The sequence below is a fragment of the Haliotis cracherodii genome, unplaced genomic scaffold, assembly GCF_022045235.1.
Source record: "Haliotis cracherodii isolate W230 unplaced genomic scaffold, xgHalCrac1.p SCAF_10, whole genome shotgun sequence".
Classification (NCBI taxonomy): Eukaryota; Metazoa; Mollusca; class Gastropoda; order Lepetellida; family Haliotidae; genus Haliotis; species Haliotis cracherodii.
Window position 1 is genome coordinate 38,255,321 of NW_027266265.1, and position 16,302 is coordinate 38,271,622.

The 16,302-nt window shown below is 40.8% G+C and overlaps 1 protein-coding gene across 2 annotated transcripts in view; it reads left to right on the top strand.

The window, feature by feature from the left end:
- Positions 1-16,302, top strand: part of LOC139454358 (protein naked cuticle homolog 2-like) — a 115,226-nt gene that overhangs the window by 48,842 nt on the left and 50,082 nt on the right. For both annotated transcript variants that reach the window (XM_071235999.1, XM_071236000.1), the window contains one exon: positions 8,570-8,618. In XM_071235999.1, coding sequence (XP_071092100.1) covers positions 8,570-8,618 — 49 coding nt within the window. The remainder of the gene's footprint in view (positions 1-8,569; positions 8,619-16,302) is intronic.

Here is a 16,302-nt window from a genome sequence, read left to right on the forward strand (position 1 = left end):
ATTTTTAATAAATGCTCTGTGACTGGTCGAGAACAGGTCCTAAATCTCATACACCGATGGTGTGGATCGTTGCTCACAATATCGATCACTGGATTGTCTGGTCCAGATTTGATTATTTACAGGCTGCCGTCATATAGTTGGACTGTTGCTGAGTGTGGCGTTAAACAACAAACAAACGATAGGAGATCGGCATGGATGCTAGGGTGGAGGCAAGGTTGTGGGCTGTGGGCTGTGGGCAGTTTCTCCTCCTCTGACGAGTCTGGTAGCCATTACAAGGGGAGGGCCGATGGAGAACTTACTATTGAAACTGTATGAAATTGTTCTGAGCTTTTCATGTATAAAGGCTAATATTTGTGTCAGGAGTTCAATCATCCCAGCATGGCAAGGGACTTCGCCCATGCGATCCCTGAGCTTTAGTTGTTCTTGAGTCTGGCTGTTAGAAGGCCCACAATCGCCGCGTTCTGTGGGTCAGCATCATCTAGTGAAATAATTATTGTTGGTATACTTTGTTTTGAATTAAACGAGAACACATTTAAGCGTTCTCACATGGAGAATAAGGAAAAGAAATGATTGGCAAATAGTATGTTTCATGGCATTTCTGGATTACAATTGAATATTTATATTTCTTTATGAAAATGTGTTTCTGTTTTAAGCTGGTTCGTAAGAGTTCTATAGAATACTGTATTTGTGAGGCTGAGAGTATTAATCCACATTTGACCTTCACACTTGAATTGTGATATATTTATGCATGTATATCTTTCTAAGAATAGAGTAATATAAACATAAAAAACCTATGCACCCTGAAGATTTAGTCTATTGATGACAGGGGTATTGTTTCATGTTTGATATTAGTTGTTAGGAAACATGTTTATGTGGGACACGGTCTAAGCCTAGGCATATATGGTAGTATGTGTCACTGCATTAACCAATCAGAATCAAGACTGAGCTGAATATTTTTTAAGTAACTAAAAACCATGTCCACCCATTGCCCATTGAGGCGATTGAATCAAGTAAGACAAAAAAAGTGTTGATACAACTTGCAAGGCCCTTTCTATGTGACCACCTTACCCCACCCCCATTGGTCTACCTTACCCCCGACTCATTGGTCTACCTTACCCCACACCCATTGGTCAACTTTCCCCACACCCATTGGCCTACCTTACCCCACACCCATTGGTCTACCTTACCCCACCCCCATTAGTCTACCTTACCCCACACCCATTGGTCAACTTTCCCCACACCCATTGGTCAACTTTCCCCACACCCATGGGTCTACCTTACCCGACACCCATTGGTCTACCTTACCCCACACCCATCGGTCTACCTTACCCCACACCCATTGGTCAACTTTCCCCACACCCATTGGTCTACCTTATCCCACACCCACTGGTCTACCTTACCCCACACCCATTGGTCTACCTTACCCCACACCCATTAGTCTACCTTACCCCACACCCATTGGTCAACTTTCCCCACACCCATTGGTCTACCTTACCCGACACCCATTGGTCTACCTTACCCCACACCCATCGGTCTACCTTACCCCACACCCATTGGTCAACTTTCCCCACACCCATTGGTCTACCTTATCCCACACCCATTGGTCAACTTTCCCCACTCCATTGGTATATCTTACACCACCCCATTGGTCCACCTTACCCCACCCGTCATTTGGTCATTATCTTACCCCACCCACAACCCCTCTTGTGACAGGGTCTATGTGGTGGAGTTGTCTGCTCCCTACACGTGGCTTTAAAACAAAGTTTATCTTGTTCTAAAAGCTTTTCAGTGTTTCCATAACCTTTAGATAACACCGTCTTTATCCAGGTTTAATCATGCAGATGTTGCTTGTGGGGGCTGCACTATAAATATTGGAATCTCGTCACTGTAAGCCAAATGCTGTCAAACACTTATTCATGTTAAAACATTTCTCAAGGTTCTTCTTTTAGAGTCTCTCAACGGTTTGGATTAAAAAATTAAATGTCATGTTCCGCAAACAGTTTCTTCAATTTTAGCATCAAGGGATGGATTTGAATTGCATCTGCATGGATCTATAATCTGTTGTGCGTTATCTCAGGTCATACTTTGTGGTTAATTTCGCTCTGTGACGCTTTTACTCTGTGACACTCAATCTTAAACATGTAATTGTAGGAAAATTAAGTCGGGGAACCAATTTCCTGATTAAAGAAAAAGCATGAAATGAATATGCTGAATAGTTGTTTTACTCGACCACTAGCACTGCCGATCTACAACGCAAGCACATTAATAGATTGAGTGGTTGTTATTACAGCAAGCTGAGTCTAATGAAAACAGAGAAAACAGTGGCGACCTGCATCAATGCTATTGGATGTCTTATCGAACATTTGTGTTTGATAGGGAGCATGTATGGATTGCATGTGTGTGAACTAAATGGGTGATAGCTCTCTCCTACTAAAGGAACATACACTGTGTTAAGTTCGGGGGCTGTATAATCCGTGCAAGTGTGGCGTAGGGATAGGGTGTCACTCGCATGTTTACAAAGGTTGTTAATCCGGGAAGTGACATTGGCGGAAGAAACGTGGGGTTGGAAATGTAGCATCATCTAACCAGCTGCAGTTCAAATGCATTTCCGAAAGTTAACATAATACCCAAGCAGTGGTAAAATAAAACGATGTGGCCAAATCCAATATGGCTGCCAGGTAGACTATTGGGAGGCAGAACTCTCACAAATGTCAGATCTCTGGCAACAGAATCAGGTGAACACATTTAGACCTTCGGGAACGGGAGATTGCTTTCAGAGCAGATGATGGCTTTCCGTTCTTTGATGTTGAGAAAAAAAGATCCAAGCCTTTGTAATACTACTTTCTCAAGAGAAACACAACTGTTCATCACATTGTACATGTGGATTCTCAATATGACCAATGCACTATATTAAAGATAGGGAGACACAAGTAACTGTCATTATTCTGGAAGGTGACATCAGATGTGGACATGTTTTCTTCTAATCTGCTTCACTTTAACAATAACTCAGCTTTTCATGTGATGAATGTTCACTGCTGGTTCGGACAGAGATAATGTGATTGCAAATGTCTACTGAGATCTTTCCCATCCAGGAGGTGATAACAAATATTGATAATATAAACCAACTTTGGATACATCTGGAGGATTATTTCATTACATCAAGAGCCTTCTACCTACATTAACTGATATCTGACTTCTTGACTTTGCATAGTCTTTTTGTGTAATCTTTTCACAATGTATCACCCCCTGTCTATATGTCAATTCTCCCATCACCAACCCCAACCCAGCCAATGCCCACCAAAGTCAGAAAAACTCCCACCCTACCTACCCAAATAACTCCAATCCCACCCAAGCCAAGCCCAGCTAATCCCTACCCCATGAACTCGCCTACTCCCAACCCAATTCTAATGAAGAAACATTAAGGTTCTTAATTTAATATATACTCCTCAACATTTGCTTAGGAACACACCTTTGATGACTATTTTGGCCCTTTGCAAATGTTGAGTAGTATACAAGCTGAGTGTCATGTTATCAAAGAAATATATGACATTTCGTAAAAGAATATGTTAAAACCGAGTTAGAGTTTAATCTGCAAGGAGACTCACATAGACCAATAATTTAAGACTTAAACTACGATGGACGCTGTACCAGTTGATACTTGCTGGGGTGGTATGGATGACTCCAGCCCAATCTTCTGATTAAGATTAAAGAGGCAAGCTCTCGAGGTGAGCAGTTGGATCGCCTACTTGGTTTGCAACTTAGAGATTAGGCTCTCCTTCTCTGGGCTTTTATCTGATAAATGTATAGGCTTGTGAGGACTGCTTGGATATCAACAACACTACATAGTCAGGCTTCGGAAACTTAGCAGAAAATTGCTAAAGATGTCGTTATTATCATCCTGGAGAAATTTTATGATGTTGGTTACCAATTTGACTTTGAAGTATGGTTAAGGGAGCACTTTATTGAGAAGAAGCTCTTCATGGAACAGCTCAGCCAATCGGGAGGAGGCAGGCCAACAGTTATCTCCTCTTTGGTGAACATCCTGAGACAGCAGACGTATTTACCTTCCTTGGTTGCCTCGCTATGCTCTGAGCGTCAGGCCGTTTGTAACTACGTGGCGCGTTTTATGGCAGTGTAACGATGGTGGAGGGGTTTTATGATATTTCAATTACGGTATTGAATTATATTTGCATATGTTTATAAAAACAGACCTGCTTTGATGTGTGTGTTTAGAAGAACCAGCATTTACTGTGTGAAGGAGAAGTGTTTTGGGGCCCTCTTTTAGTGCTCTTAGCAGGCACATTAACACCTCTCACCGAGTTCCCAGCAGCCTCTCTGATGTAGAGAAGGAAGTCGTCTGCTGCCTGCAAACTTCATTAACCAGTTCACTTGAAGATTATGGCAATCTCGGAATTAGTGTAGATGCCTAACTTTATCCTTCGCCCATTTGGTTGTAGGCTAAAGTAAGCATAAGTTAACAGCTTCATGTCAGAGATTGATGACCATTTCTAAACTGGAGATCTTTTGTAATTTGTTGTAATTATGAAACGTGATATTGTGGAAGAATAAGTTTCGGAGGCGTTGTAATGTTATGAAGAATTATTTTTTTGAGGCATAAAAGTACAGAGGCATAAAAGGTGTGACCTTTATTATTGTTGGGGTGTCAATATAAGTGCAGGGGTGTCATTGTAAGGTGTCATTAGTGCAGGGTGTCATTGTATGGTGTCATTAGTGCAGGGTGTCATTGTATGGTGTCATTAGTGCAGGGTGTCATTGTATGGTGTCATTAGTGCAGGGTGTCATTGTATGGTGTCATTAGTGCAGAGTATCACTGTATGGTGTCATTAGTGCAGGGTGTCATGGTATATTGTCGTTAGTGCAGGGTGTCATTGTATAGTGTCATTAGTGTAGAGTATCACTGTATGGTGTCATAAGTGCAGGGTGTCATGGTATCTTGTCATTAGTGCAGGGTGTCATTGTATGGTGTCATTATGATTTATATTTTGACTTATAGTTGACTTCAATAGTTTCCTCTCCGACACTTGATGTAATGTGTATACAATATAAACTACTCAAAAGAGGTTAAAGAACACCTGATTGTTTCACGTTACTATTGTGAATCTGTCATGCCACGACACCTTCCATTAACTTCTTATGACCTAGGAAAATATTGTTTTTTCATCACCGGGTAACTTCTTTTGAGCAGGATATAATGTGTCAATTTTAATTCGATAAATGTGAAGTAAGTTAAGTTTTTTATTCAAGGCAAACAAAACATTGATAGCCTTTTCAGAGGTTATCTGATACTAGTTCCGCGGGTAAAGAGAGCACGATGTTCACCCGGAGATAATAGATCTGTGTTTATCTACCTCAAAGCTCAGTCAATACACAAGGATTAATTCCCAGAGGTTCAACAGCTACAGAAAGAGCACATTGAGAAACATATGTAAACATTGCATGGAAAATATTGACATTTTTCTGTGGCTAAGAGAGGTTACGTCTTTGTTGGTATTTAGACAAGGGCCATATTGAATCGGTGACGGTCTTGCTCCATACATACGCAAGCATAGATACAAGCCTCCCTCTAATGTCTATTTACATCAAGGATCCTTTCATTCATAAGTATAAATATTATATATAAACCTTTGAGATGTTTTTAGATATTTTTTTTTTTTTTTACAATTTATCAGGTGTCAGTAACTTGTACAGATGTGTTGTATTTTGTAGCTGCCACTTTGTGTGGTGGTCGGGGCGGTCGGGTAGCCTAGTGGTTAAAGCGTTCGCTCTTCACACCGAAGACCCCGGTTCGATTCCCAACATGGGTACAGTGTGTGAAGCCCATTTCTGGTGTCCCCCGCCATGATATTGCTGGAATATTGCTAAAAGCGGCGTAAAACTATACTCACTCACTTGTGTGGTGGTATCCAAAAACAAGTTTACAAAAGATGGGGAAGTCTAGATTCTTTCAGTCTCTGAAAATGAGGAAACCTACAGGGTATTTGTATTTTTTATCAAAAGACAACATAACACAACAAAATCTGAAAATATAAACGTTTAAGAGACTAAATGTTTAGTTTTGGTGCAGCTTATGGTTGTTATTGTGTTGGTTTGTCAAGACGACTCTGGTTCTAATCGGCGATGTGTTATGTCTGGATTATTGTAAAATGCTGTGTGAGATCAAACTACCTGATTGCCGAACCAAATCACTCACTCACTCACTCACTCACTCACTCTGGATCGATATTCAGACATGCGACAGGAGCATTCTTTTTCTCTTCTTTCAAATGTATAAAAGCATCTGCGTGCATAAATGTGGATATATACTGAACAAAAAAGTCAGGGATCCTAAATATATTTTGGGATATATTTTGGCATTGAAGACTGAACACACAATTTAAAAAAAATATCCCCAAATTATTAATGATCCCTAACTTATTTTGTTCAGTATATAAGAACATCCTGTAGTTGAAATTTTGTTTGTTCATCGAGAGGAATGGAATAAGGAACATATTATCCACTACCTTCTCTGCATTCTATATGTCACATGCTTTAGATAAGACATCCTATTAGATCAGGGAAAAGACCTTCTTCGTCTGTCATTGCTGTAATCTAAGGAAGCAAATTGCTTCTGTCCAGAGTATTCACTGATGACTCTACAAGAGTAAGTGCAGCCATACTTGCAAATGGGAATTTGAGCGCCTGACTTTCAGCTAACAACATTTGGACACGATTCTGAGTCTGGGTATAAACATGCGCCCATCAGACATGGATGTTAAGTGGTTTACGACATGTTTATAAGCAGGTACTGATTTACATGGGGCAAGATAATGAATTAAAATCACATTCGTGTAGTCAGGTTGCAGCTTTGGAATTCTACATGTCGCCTTAACTTTAGCTACTGTCATTTGATCGTTACCAAATGTTTGCCATCTCAAGTGTGTAACATGAAATATGCTATAAGGAGAAAGGTGATGTAAGGGTGTTAAGAAAATGAGGAAACGTCCAACGTTTCTTACCCACTTTGCAATTTTTGGGTTTGGTTGTGAACTGCACATCCCAAAGTGAGTGAGTTAAGGTTTTACACAGCTTTGGAACTATTCCACCATTGTCACGTCGGGGGGTGGGGGGACACCAGAAATGGGTTTCACACATTGTGCTCTTGCAGGGAATGGAACCCAGACCTTGGGTGGGATGGCAAATGCTTTAACTGCTTGGCCACCTCACCTCCTGCACATATATGAGATCAAGGACAGTAATTGCTAAACACGTCGTTATTTGTCATTGGTTGAACTACCTAATGTTAAGTATTAACAAAGGCTGACTCATATTATGTTTGTATTTTTAAAGCATCACCTCCCCAAATGTTTATGAAGTATTAAAAAAAACATTCTGCAAGGAGTCCCAGATTGAGGTGAATGGAGTTTTATCGTTTGGGAGGCTATTGAGAATTTCTCGGTGAATGGACAATTTGCTCCTCGTACTGAATGAGTGTGCGGATCTGTGAGACAGGAGGTGATTCATCAATTGGGCTTCTGAGCAAACTTGTACACAGCGGCATGGATGTGTTTACATCCACCATAGCTGCTGCGCTCGCTCGGACACCACACGCAATATCAGGGTCATTGTAACACTTCATGATAAGGATGGTTTCATTCGAAACCTTGAGTACGACATTGCTGATGTCATGGTACTTATTCTTTGATGACAAATACTGTTAGAATATACTACCCAACATTGGATAAGGATCAAAATAATCATCTTTAGTCAAATGTGTGGTCCTTTGCAAATATTGAGCATTATGTCACGAATTAGATATCTAATTACATTTGATAAAAATATTTTAAAAAATTCCAATCTAGAGTCAATGTCATATCTAATCGTTGTCTACAAGATGGTTCTTTTTATGAACATGTTAGAGATAATTTTGGACACCGGTTTTGTTTTTCCAATTGTGAGAATGTATTTTGTATGCAGAATTACCCTTCACTAAAGGACATGTGTGCCATGGTATCAATTTAACAACAGTATGAACATGACAGACAAAGAGGAATATTTGGTTACACCAGTAGGCAGATTTTAATCCCATCAGGCCACTAACCCAGAAGGCATAGTGAAAGCAGACAACACAGGCTGCAGTGAATATAAGATTATATCACCCACACATACTAACAGTATCTGTGATTGGGGAAGCAAGCTGCCACAGTGGTTGTTTTGTCTCCCGACCCGGGTATGCTACTTCCCTACTGTGTGACCACCCTCAGCAACTGAAGGGGGGTCATTCATCCGATTCCTCCCCTAATTCCCTGCCCTCTCAGCCATGGTATGTACACAGTCTAGGGGAGGGAGTCACCTTTATTGTACTGGAACATTCTTCATTGCTACTTGAACTTTCAGGAAGGGGCACCTGCCCATGATGTGTAATTGCAAGCATGTAGAAATGTGTGTGTCTGGAGGGTCATATTCCCAGTATGCGTGCTGCACGTGGAGGACTTTACGTCATATATTGCCCTTCGCCAAGAATGTTCATGATTTAGATGATGTCTCGTTCATGATGTTATTTCTGTTGCAGGAGCTTTCAATATGCTTAGAGGATAAAGACAGTGGAGTACCTTTAAGAGGTAAGTGCTGTTTTGTTTTATGAAATGATTTTGGTGTATTTTATTTCACTTCTGACATATACTGCTCAAAAGAAGTTAAGGATGACCAATTCTTTCATATGACTATAGTCGCCCTGTCTTGCATCTCCCCTGATTCTTTCATTTTTAAAAAGTAAATCATGACAGATTAACTATAATATGAAAGGAACAGGTGATCCTTAACATCTTTTGAGTAGTATATGTTGAATGGGGAATGAATGGTATTGCAGGCATTTGCTCTGGGAATGAAGGAAATGTGTATGCATTTTTCAACCTAGCTAACCTAGCTAACAGCTATTCAGTAAATTGGGCGGTCTAGACTAACATTTAGTCTCTGAAATCTTATATTACACAATATCCTTCTTGACTCTAAAAAAAAAAAAAAATTCCCTATGCTGATTTCAGAATAGAGCTAGCTTGAGCTGGCTAGACTTGCTTTTGTATGCATTTCTAGATTATGTTTTTTTCCTAAAATAAATATATTCCACGGTCATGGTGCAGGACTATGGGCGGTCATGCTTACAACTTATGTGAGTATCATCCTTGTAATGTCACAGGTGTCCTGTCGTGGTCATTTCAGCTCCAAGTGCGGTGTTATTGTTTAAGGGTGAAGTGGGCCAACAAGTTCGCTATTTTTGCCTACAGTTCACTGTGAAGAATTGTAGGTTTGAATCCCAGATTTGACCTGTTAATGATTATGATTTTGTTTTGAATAAGATAAGATGTAACAGCCTTACCTCCAACCCTACTACCCATCCCCTTTCCCACCCCTCCCCCACCACTACTAACCACCCCCTCTTCCACCTGTACTACCCATCCCTTCTCCAAACCCTCTCTCCCACCCCTTCTCCCATCCCTTTTCCCAGCCCCTTTCCCACCCCTCTCCCACCCCTACTAACCACCCCCTCTTCCACCTGTACTACCCATCCCTTCTCCAAACCCCCTCTCCCACCCCTTCTCCCATCCCTTTTCCCACCCCTACTACCCACCCCCTCTCCCACCCCTACCACCCATTCCTTCTCCCACCCCCACTCCTTTCCCACCCCTCTGCTACCCCTTCTTCCACCCTTTCTCCCAACCCCCTCTCCCACCCCTTTCCACCGCTTCTCACACCCCCTCTCACACCCCCTCTCACACCCCCTCTCACACCCCCTCTCACACCCCCTCTCACGCCCCACCCCCAATCCAAACTTTTCTTAGTGTAGGACTATGTGATATAATTTGATGAATATAGAGATGTTATAAATGTTTCTGTTTCAAAGTACAAATGTCATGCCTTGTCTAGCACTAATGCTGTAGTGTTAAACTGATTAATTTCAGTAGGGAATAACTGTGACATTTATGACAGCCTCATAACAGATAGCTAACAAAGTGTCAAATGTGTCATTGTACCACTTCTCATTGCTAATTGCACAACAGTGTAACAAATTAGCAAAAAAGGCTTAATATCTTGTAAGAGGTCCAGTAATTGCATTGTCCGATACCCCTGTCAGTGTCACACAGCTCCGCCACTCAAACTTGTCAAAATCACTCCTGCTCTTGTTAACACAAATTACACAATAAAGTTTGCTGGCTTGGACCTAACAGTAATTAGAGGGAGCCATGTTAGATAAGGTAGTCTTAATCAGCTTGTACATGCTGCAACTGGCAGCTGTTGGTTATGTAACTGTGAGTGTTGACGGATGATGTAACTGGCTGAAGCTCCCTACAATCGCCACTGGAGGAGGATGCAGCAGAGTTTGGGGTACTTTATGGATTGCGGTTGTTGTCGTGGAGACTGTGTCCTGTAAGAGGGGGCATTTTCAGTGGGGGGGGGGGGGAGGTTTTGTGAATGATATGTGCTTTCTAAGGGTGTGTGTGTGTGGTAAGGGCATGGGTGAGTGGGTGTGAGGGGCGCAAGGGGGAGGGTCTGTTCATGAGAGGGGGTGGGGAGGTGTATTGGTCGGGAGGGGTGGGTGTGAGTGGCGCAAGGGGGAGGGTTTGTTCATGAGAGGGGGTAGGGAGGTGTATTGGTCAGGAGGGGTGGGTGTGAGGGGCGCAAGGGGGGAGGGTCTGTGTATGAGAGGGGGTGGGGAGGTGTATTGGTCGGGAGGGGTGGGTGTGAGTGGCGCAAGGGGGATGGTCTGTGCATGAGAGGGGGTGGGGAGGTGTATTGGTCGGGAGGGGTGGGTGTGAGTGGCGCAAGAAGGATGATCTGTGCATGAGAGGGGGTGGGGAGGTGTATTGGTCGGGAGGGGTGGGTGTGAGTGGCGCAAGGGGGAGGGTCTGTGCATGAGAGGGGGTGGGAAGGTGTATTGGGCGTAAGCAGTGGGTGTGAGGGGCGCAAGGGGGGCGGGTCTGTGAATGAGAGGGGCGCAAGGGGGGAGGGTCTGTGCATGAGATGGAGTCGGGTGGTGTATTGGTCTGGAGGGGTGGGTGTGAGTGACACACTTTGTGTGGGTGTGGGAGGTTCTATGAGGGTGGGTGGGGGGATTGTGTGTGTGTGTGTGTGTGTGTGTGTGTGTGTGTGTGTGTGTGTGTAATGCAGTTACTAGGATTGGCTTGTGGGGATAGAGATGGACCTGCATGATTTCGTTGATTGGCTGATACAGCTGCAATAGCAAATTTCTAAAAGTGCATTTCTGTGTTTTTAAAGAGTATTCATTTTAATATGGGCTACCTGCCAAGTTCAAATATCGAAATATTTTCTAATACCCTCATTTAAAAGATTAGAAATTAAATTATCACAAAAACATAGTTCTTTGAACTTTGATAGAATCTGTCCCTTGAAACGCTTTTGATGTACAATATGACATTTTAACTTGTTCCAATTTTGATTTTTCATACAACCACTATATAATTGCAAACAAATGAAGTGATCAAAAACACCATCAGCTTACACACTGTCAAAAAAGCAATTGGATTCAGTCAATGTATGAAAGGGAAATTGTTCGAATTCATTTTTTTGGCTTTTATCATAGCTGGGTTTTTTTCCTATCCATCAAGAGTGACTTTGATGCCATTTCAGTGAATTTAGCTTCAACTGTCAATACTTTCCACTCCATGAAACACAACAGTTAGTTTAACTGTCCCTCTTTGGGTGAAGAGGATAGCTGTCGCAATTATTGTTTTCCATTTGAAAATGGGGAATAATTTTTCTGTAGCAAAAGCTTTGGTAGGAGTAATGAGGGCCCTTGATGGTGGAACAGAGAGCACTTATGCTCCACCGGTATGGAAGGGATATGCCTCGTTCACAGGCTGAAAAAAACTCTTCATGATGTTGCATGCTTTTGATTGATATACTGTAAGTGTCATTTGAAACGTCCTGTGTATTTTCCAATATGGTGATTTCATCGCGCAGAGGAAGTGAGCTAATTGTCAGTCAGAAATAGACCTCGTCCACTATTGATGTGTGAATTAATATGTTTTAAGTGGGGCTAGGATGCTTTATCAGGAGAAGGAGTTAAGGAGCATCTCCTGTGTATATATCTCAAACCTGCTTCGTTTCTTGGTAATAGCACAGTGGTTCATGTGCTTGTTTGTCCTTCACTAGTCCTGGGTTTGATTCCCAACTTGACAAGGTTTTGATCTAAGGCCTCCTCCTGTTTCCATGGTAATTGCATGTGTTGGGGGAAAGCACAGTGGTTCATGTGCTTGTCTGTCCTTCACTAGTCCTGGGTTTGATTCCCAACTTGACAAGGTTTTGATCTAAGGCCTCCTCCTGTTTCCATGGTAATTGCATGTTTTGGGGGATAGCACAGTGGTTCATGTGCTTGTTTGTCCGTTGGAATTCTGGGTTCGAATATAGATCCCCAGCAATCCATGACAGATGAGTAAATGGGAAGGCTCATTGACTTGGCTGCCTGCATGATGTCAATCACAGGATTGTCTAGTCCAAACTCCATTATTTACATAAAGCTGAAATATTGGTGAGTGTGGAATTAAACATCAAACCAACCAAAACATTAGATATGGTTACAGAATAATTCATTATGTGCAAGAGATGTAAAGATTGTTTTTGTTTAAAAAAATAAATATTTAAATTACATTTCCTGTGTATCAGTAGTTTAAGCCATAAACAGAGACCATTATTTCAGCAACGTGTCTGAAATTTGATGTCCTGAAGATACCATCATAGCAGGTTCATTGTATGTCCTTGGAAGAAGGGGCGGTGGGGTAGCCTAGTGGTTAAAGCGTTCGCTCGTCACGCCGAAGACCCATGGGTACATTCTGTGAAGCCCATTTCTGGTGTCCCCCGTCGTGATATGGCTGGAATATTGCTAAAAGCGGCGTAAAACCATACTCACTCACTCAAGAACATTAATGAATCATACACAATAGCTGCTATAAAAGGCATGGCATTAATGTGATTTTGGACACTATTTATTTCTTCAATCCGTTTCAGTTTTCAGTTGTTATCAAAACATTTTTTAATCTGATTGTATGAAATGTAACTAATATCGTTGAGAACCTGAGTTGTTCAAAGGGAATGCATGTTGTTATGACATCCCTGCATCTGAAACAAAGCTCACATAGGCTGTGTATTGTAAGAACTGATTGTCACGGTAACACGATGCTCACTGACACTTGTGATAAAAGCCGAGCTCCATTAGACAAATCCGCCACCTTTGAAATATGTAACATGATATTTGGTCCTAGATGATGATTTAGATTGTGTTTGTAATGTTTGGTCTAATCAATCGCCATTACCGATAGCCGATTATCACCACTGATGGACTGCTGTTTGATCAAATAAATGCAAAGAGACTTTTGTTGTCAATTTTATTAATGGACAGAATGAAATATGGTTTATCTTTCCATGACGGTATTGATATTCAGGGACTTCTATGGTAACAAATTTGAAGGAATTCCTTGATTGTCTTGATAAGTAATGTAGTAATGTTGTGGCATGGTGTCTCGAGAGTATGTTGTTTTGAGTGGTTGTCAATATCCTTTTATCATTTGTCCTGTAACATATGCACATAAATGTTGTTAATCTCTATGGTATTCGGAGTAAAATCATTATAAGGCAACAAAAATAAGTTTTTAGATTTTTGTCCAAATTTATCAAAAATAAAGTGACGGAGAGGTGGGAGGCATTATACATTTTTTGTTTTGTTTGTTATTCCATTAGTTGGTGTACAAAACAATTAGCCAATCATTCAATGTGGTGGTCGAAAATAAGTTTTAAAAATTCTACTTCCTGATTAGTTATTATGAGTGAAAAACAGCTATTAACATTGCAAGATATTGAAAGATATTTTTGTTAGAATGAAGATTTTGATATTATTCACCATTGCTTACAAACAACTGTGATAAAATCTCATGGGGTTTTTCATCTCACCAAATTGTAAAACAGAGTTGACCAAAAAACGAATTGTCAGAACCGGCCTTATTTTCTCGTGTCAGGGCATTTTAGTTGATTGGTCTCATAAATCAACTAAAAATATCTAAGGCCTTATCTTTCAACATATCTGATTCACATGAAACATAAATGTTTGGTTGGATGTGGTGTATGGTGCATTTCACCCAATAAACAAAGAAGAGAAAACATGTAACAATTTTAATTGTGTGTAGGCAGGCACTTCAGGACAATATATGGATGTTTGGTAGTGAGGATGCAGCGATGAAAATATATTAATTCCCTACTATGAAAGTGAATCCCGTAGATAAGCTGACCCCTTTCTACAGAATCCTTTTTCTGGTCCCAAAATTCGGCTTATCTGCGGACATATAAGGTATTTCAGCCTAAGGGATAGTATTCATCTGGATATTTATGTGTGACCAGATTGTAAAGGAGGCAGGATTTCCACACTGACTGGTGTCTGGACCAGCAAGATACCGTATCCGACGTAATAAGCGCCCACGGCGATATTTCCTAATATATTGGCTAGTGAACAATCCCAGTTAGCACCCCTTTCGATTGAGCAATGTGCATAAGACTTATTTACTCGTGCATAATACTTATTTACTCGTGTATAATACCCACTCGTGTTTTTATGCAGCCTTAATTATGGGCAATTAAATTTTTGGAAAAATATATTTGTCGTATATAAACATTTTAGGCTGTCAGCATAAACCACAAAATTTACGATCTTTCACCTCTGTTTTTTCACCAAAATAATATTCAAATAAGAGCCCCCTATTTCTAATTTTGAGAGCGCCCTGGGCACTTATTACGTCGAATACAGTATTCACTGTATATCTGCAATTCACACGATCATTACTATTACCTTCCATGTCTTAATGTCCCTGAAATTAAGATCATTGGTGTTCCTGGCCTTGACTCCATCATCGCGACTGACAATCTTTCCTTCTGTAAGGGTATCAATGGTTGTCTTACTCTTGTTCTTGATATTAAGTAAACATTTCAAAACATGGACCATCATTTGCAAGAAGGCATATCAGTCATTTAAAGCATCTTGTTTCCAACTGCAATCTGAGGTATCAAATCAACAGTTAATGTGACTCAATTCAAGGTACTCCCTTACTGAATTATGTTGCAGATTATTTACTTATTGAAAAAAACGTGAAATGATATATTATTAAGCTGATAATGGTTGCACTGCTGACCTGTTTGCAATGTCATAAATTAGTCTTGGGATGGGAGTGTCAGTATCTGATTTCAGCAGCCCAGCACAGGATGCTTGCGATGAGGTAACTAAGTGTTTGGAAGATGTTACCAAACACATGTATCAGCGCTCTCATACATCACCATGCATTTTGGGACCTCCATTGCAGAGATAAGCATGGTCTTAATGCATTTATAATCATCACTGAATGTTTGTTTACTTGTAGCTGTCAAAATGTGTATATTTGGAGGACCGGCAGGCCCCGCTATCAAGTCGGCTGTGCCATCTGCTACAACACCTCTGTGGTGGTTTTTCATTGTTAGATATACAAATAAATACCTACGTCAGTTATCTGTCACTCGTTAATGTACATCCATGGTTAGGGCTAGTCAGTGGGAGTGTTTAGCCCTGATCGAAGATACAACATGTACCTGCCAGAGTTAGTTATGGCTTCGAGTCCTTTATCGGTTCTTCTTCGAAGCTTCTTGGAGAAAATTCTTGTACATTAAGGTATGTTTGGATGCTGTGTTGGGTAGAATGAGTGCACTGCTGATATAACACAGTGGTCTAATGATTAGAAAAAGATAATATAATCTTGAATGGTAGCATAGTTGAGAATTTGATTACAGAGGAAATGTCAAACAATTATGTTTTCAGTGTTTACACACACTTTTTATTCCATTTTTTAGATTTTTGTTATTATCAAAGTGTCAAATTAAAGGCAAAAAATGAAATATTTGAAATAAAGATTATTTACATGTCAGGTTTTTTTTCAGCTTCTGGCAGGTCTAAACGTTTTGCATTCTTGTTACATTAAGATTAATTACTCCTGAATGTGTCATGACTTCTCTGTATGGGGCCCAGATGGAGGTATGTCCGACCACATGTTCAGGCCATGTTGATACAGCTCCTTACACCCCTGAGGAGGTGCTAACAGAATCAGCAATGTGAGGAACTCTGGCTCCCACCTGCCACAAATTCGGATATGCTGAACATCAGTGAAATTTCATAGAAAACCACAGTCCTGCACCATGACTGTGGAATTTATTTATTTTATGAAAACAAAATTTATAATATTCTATATAAAAGCAAGTCTAGCCTGCTCTATTCCACAC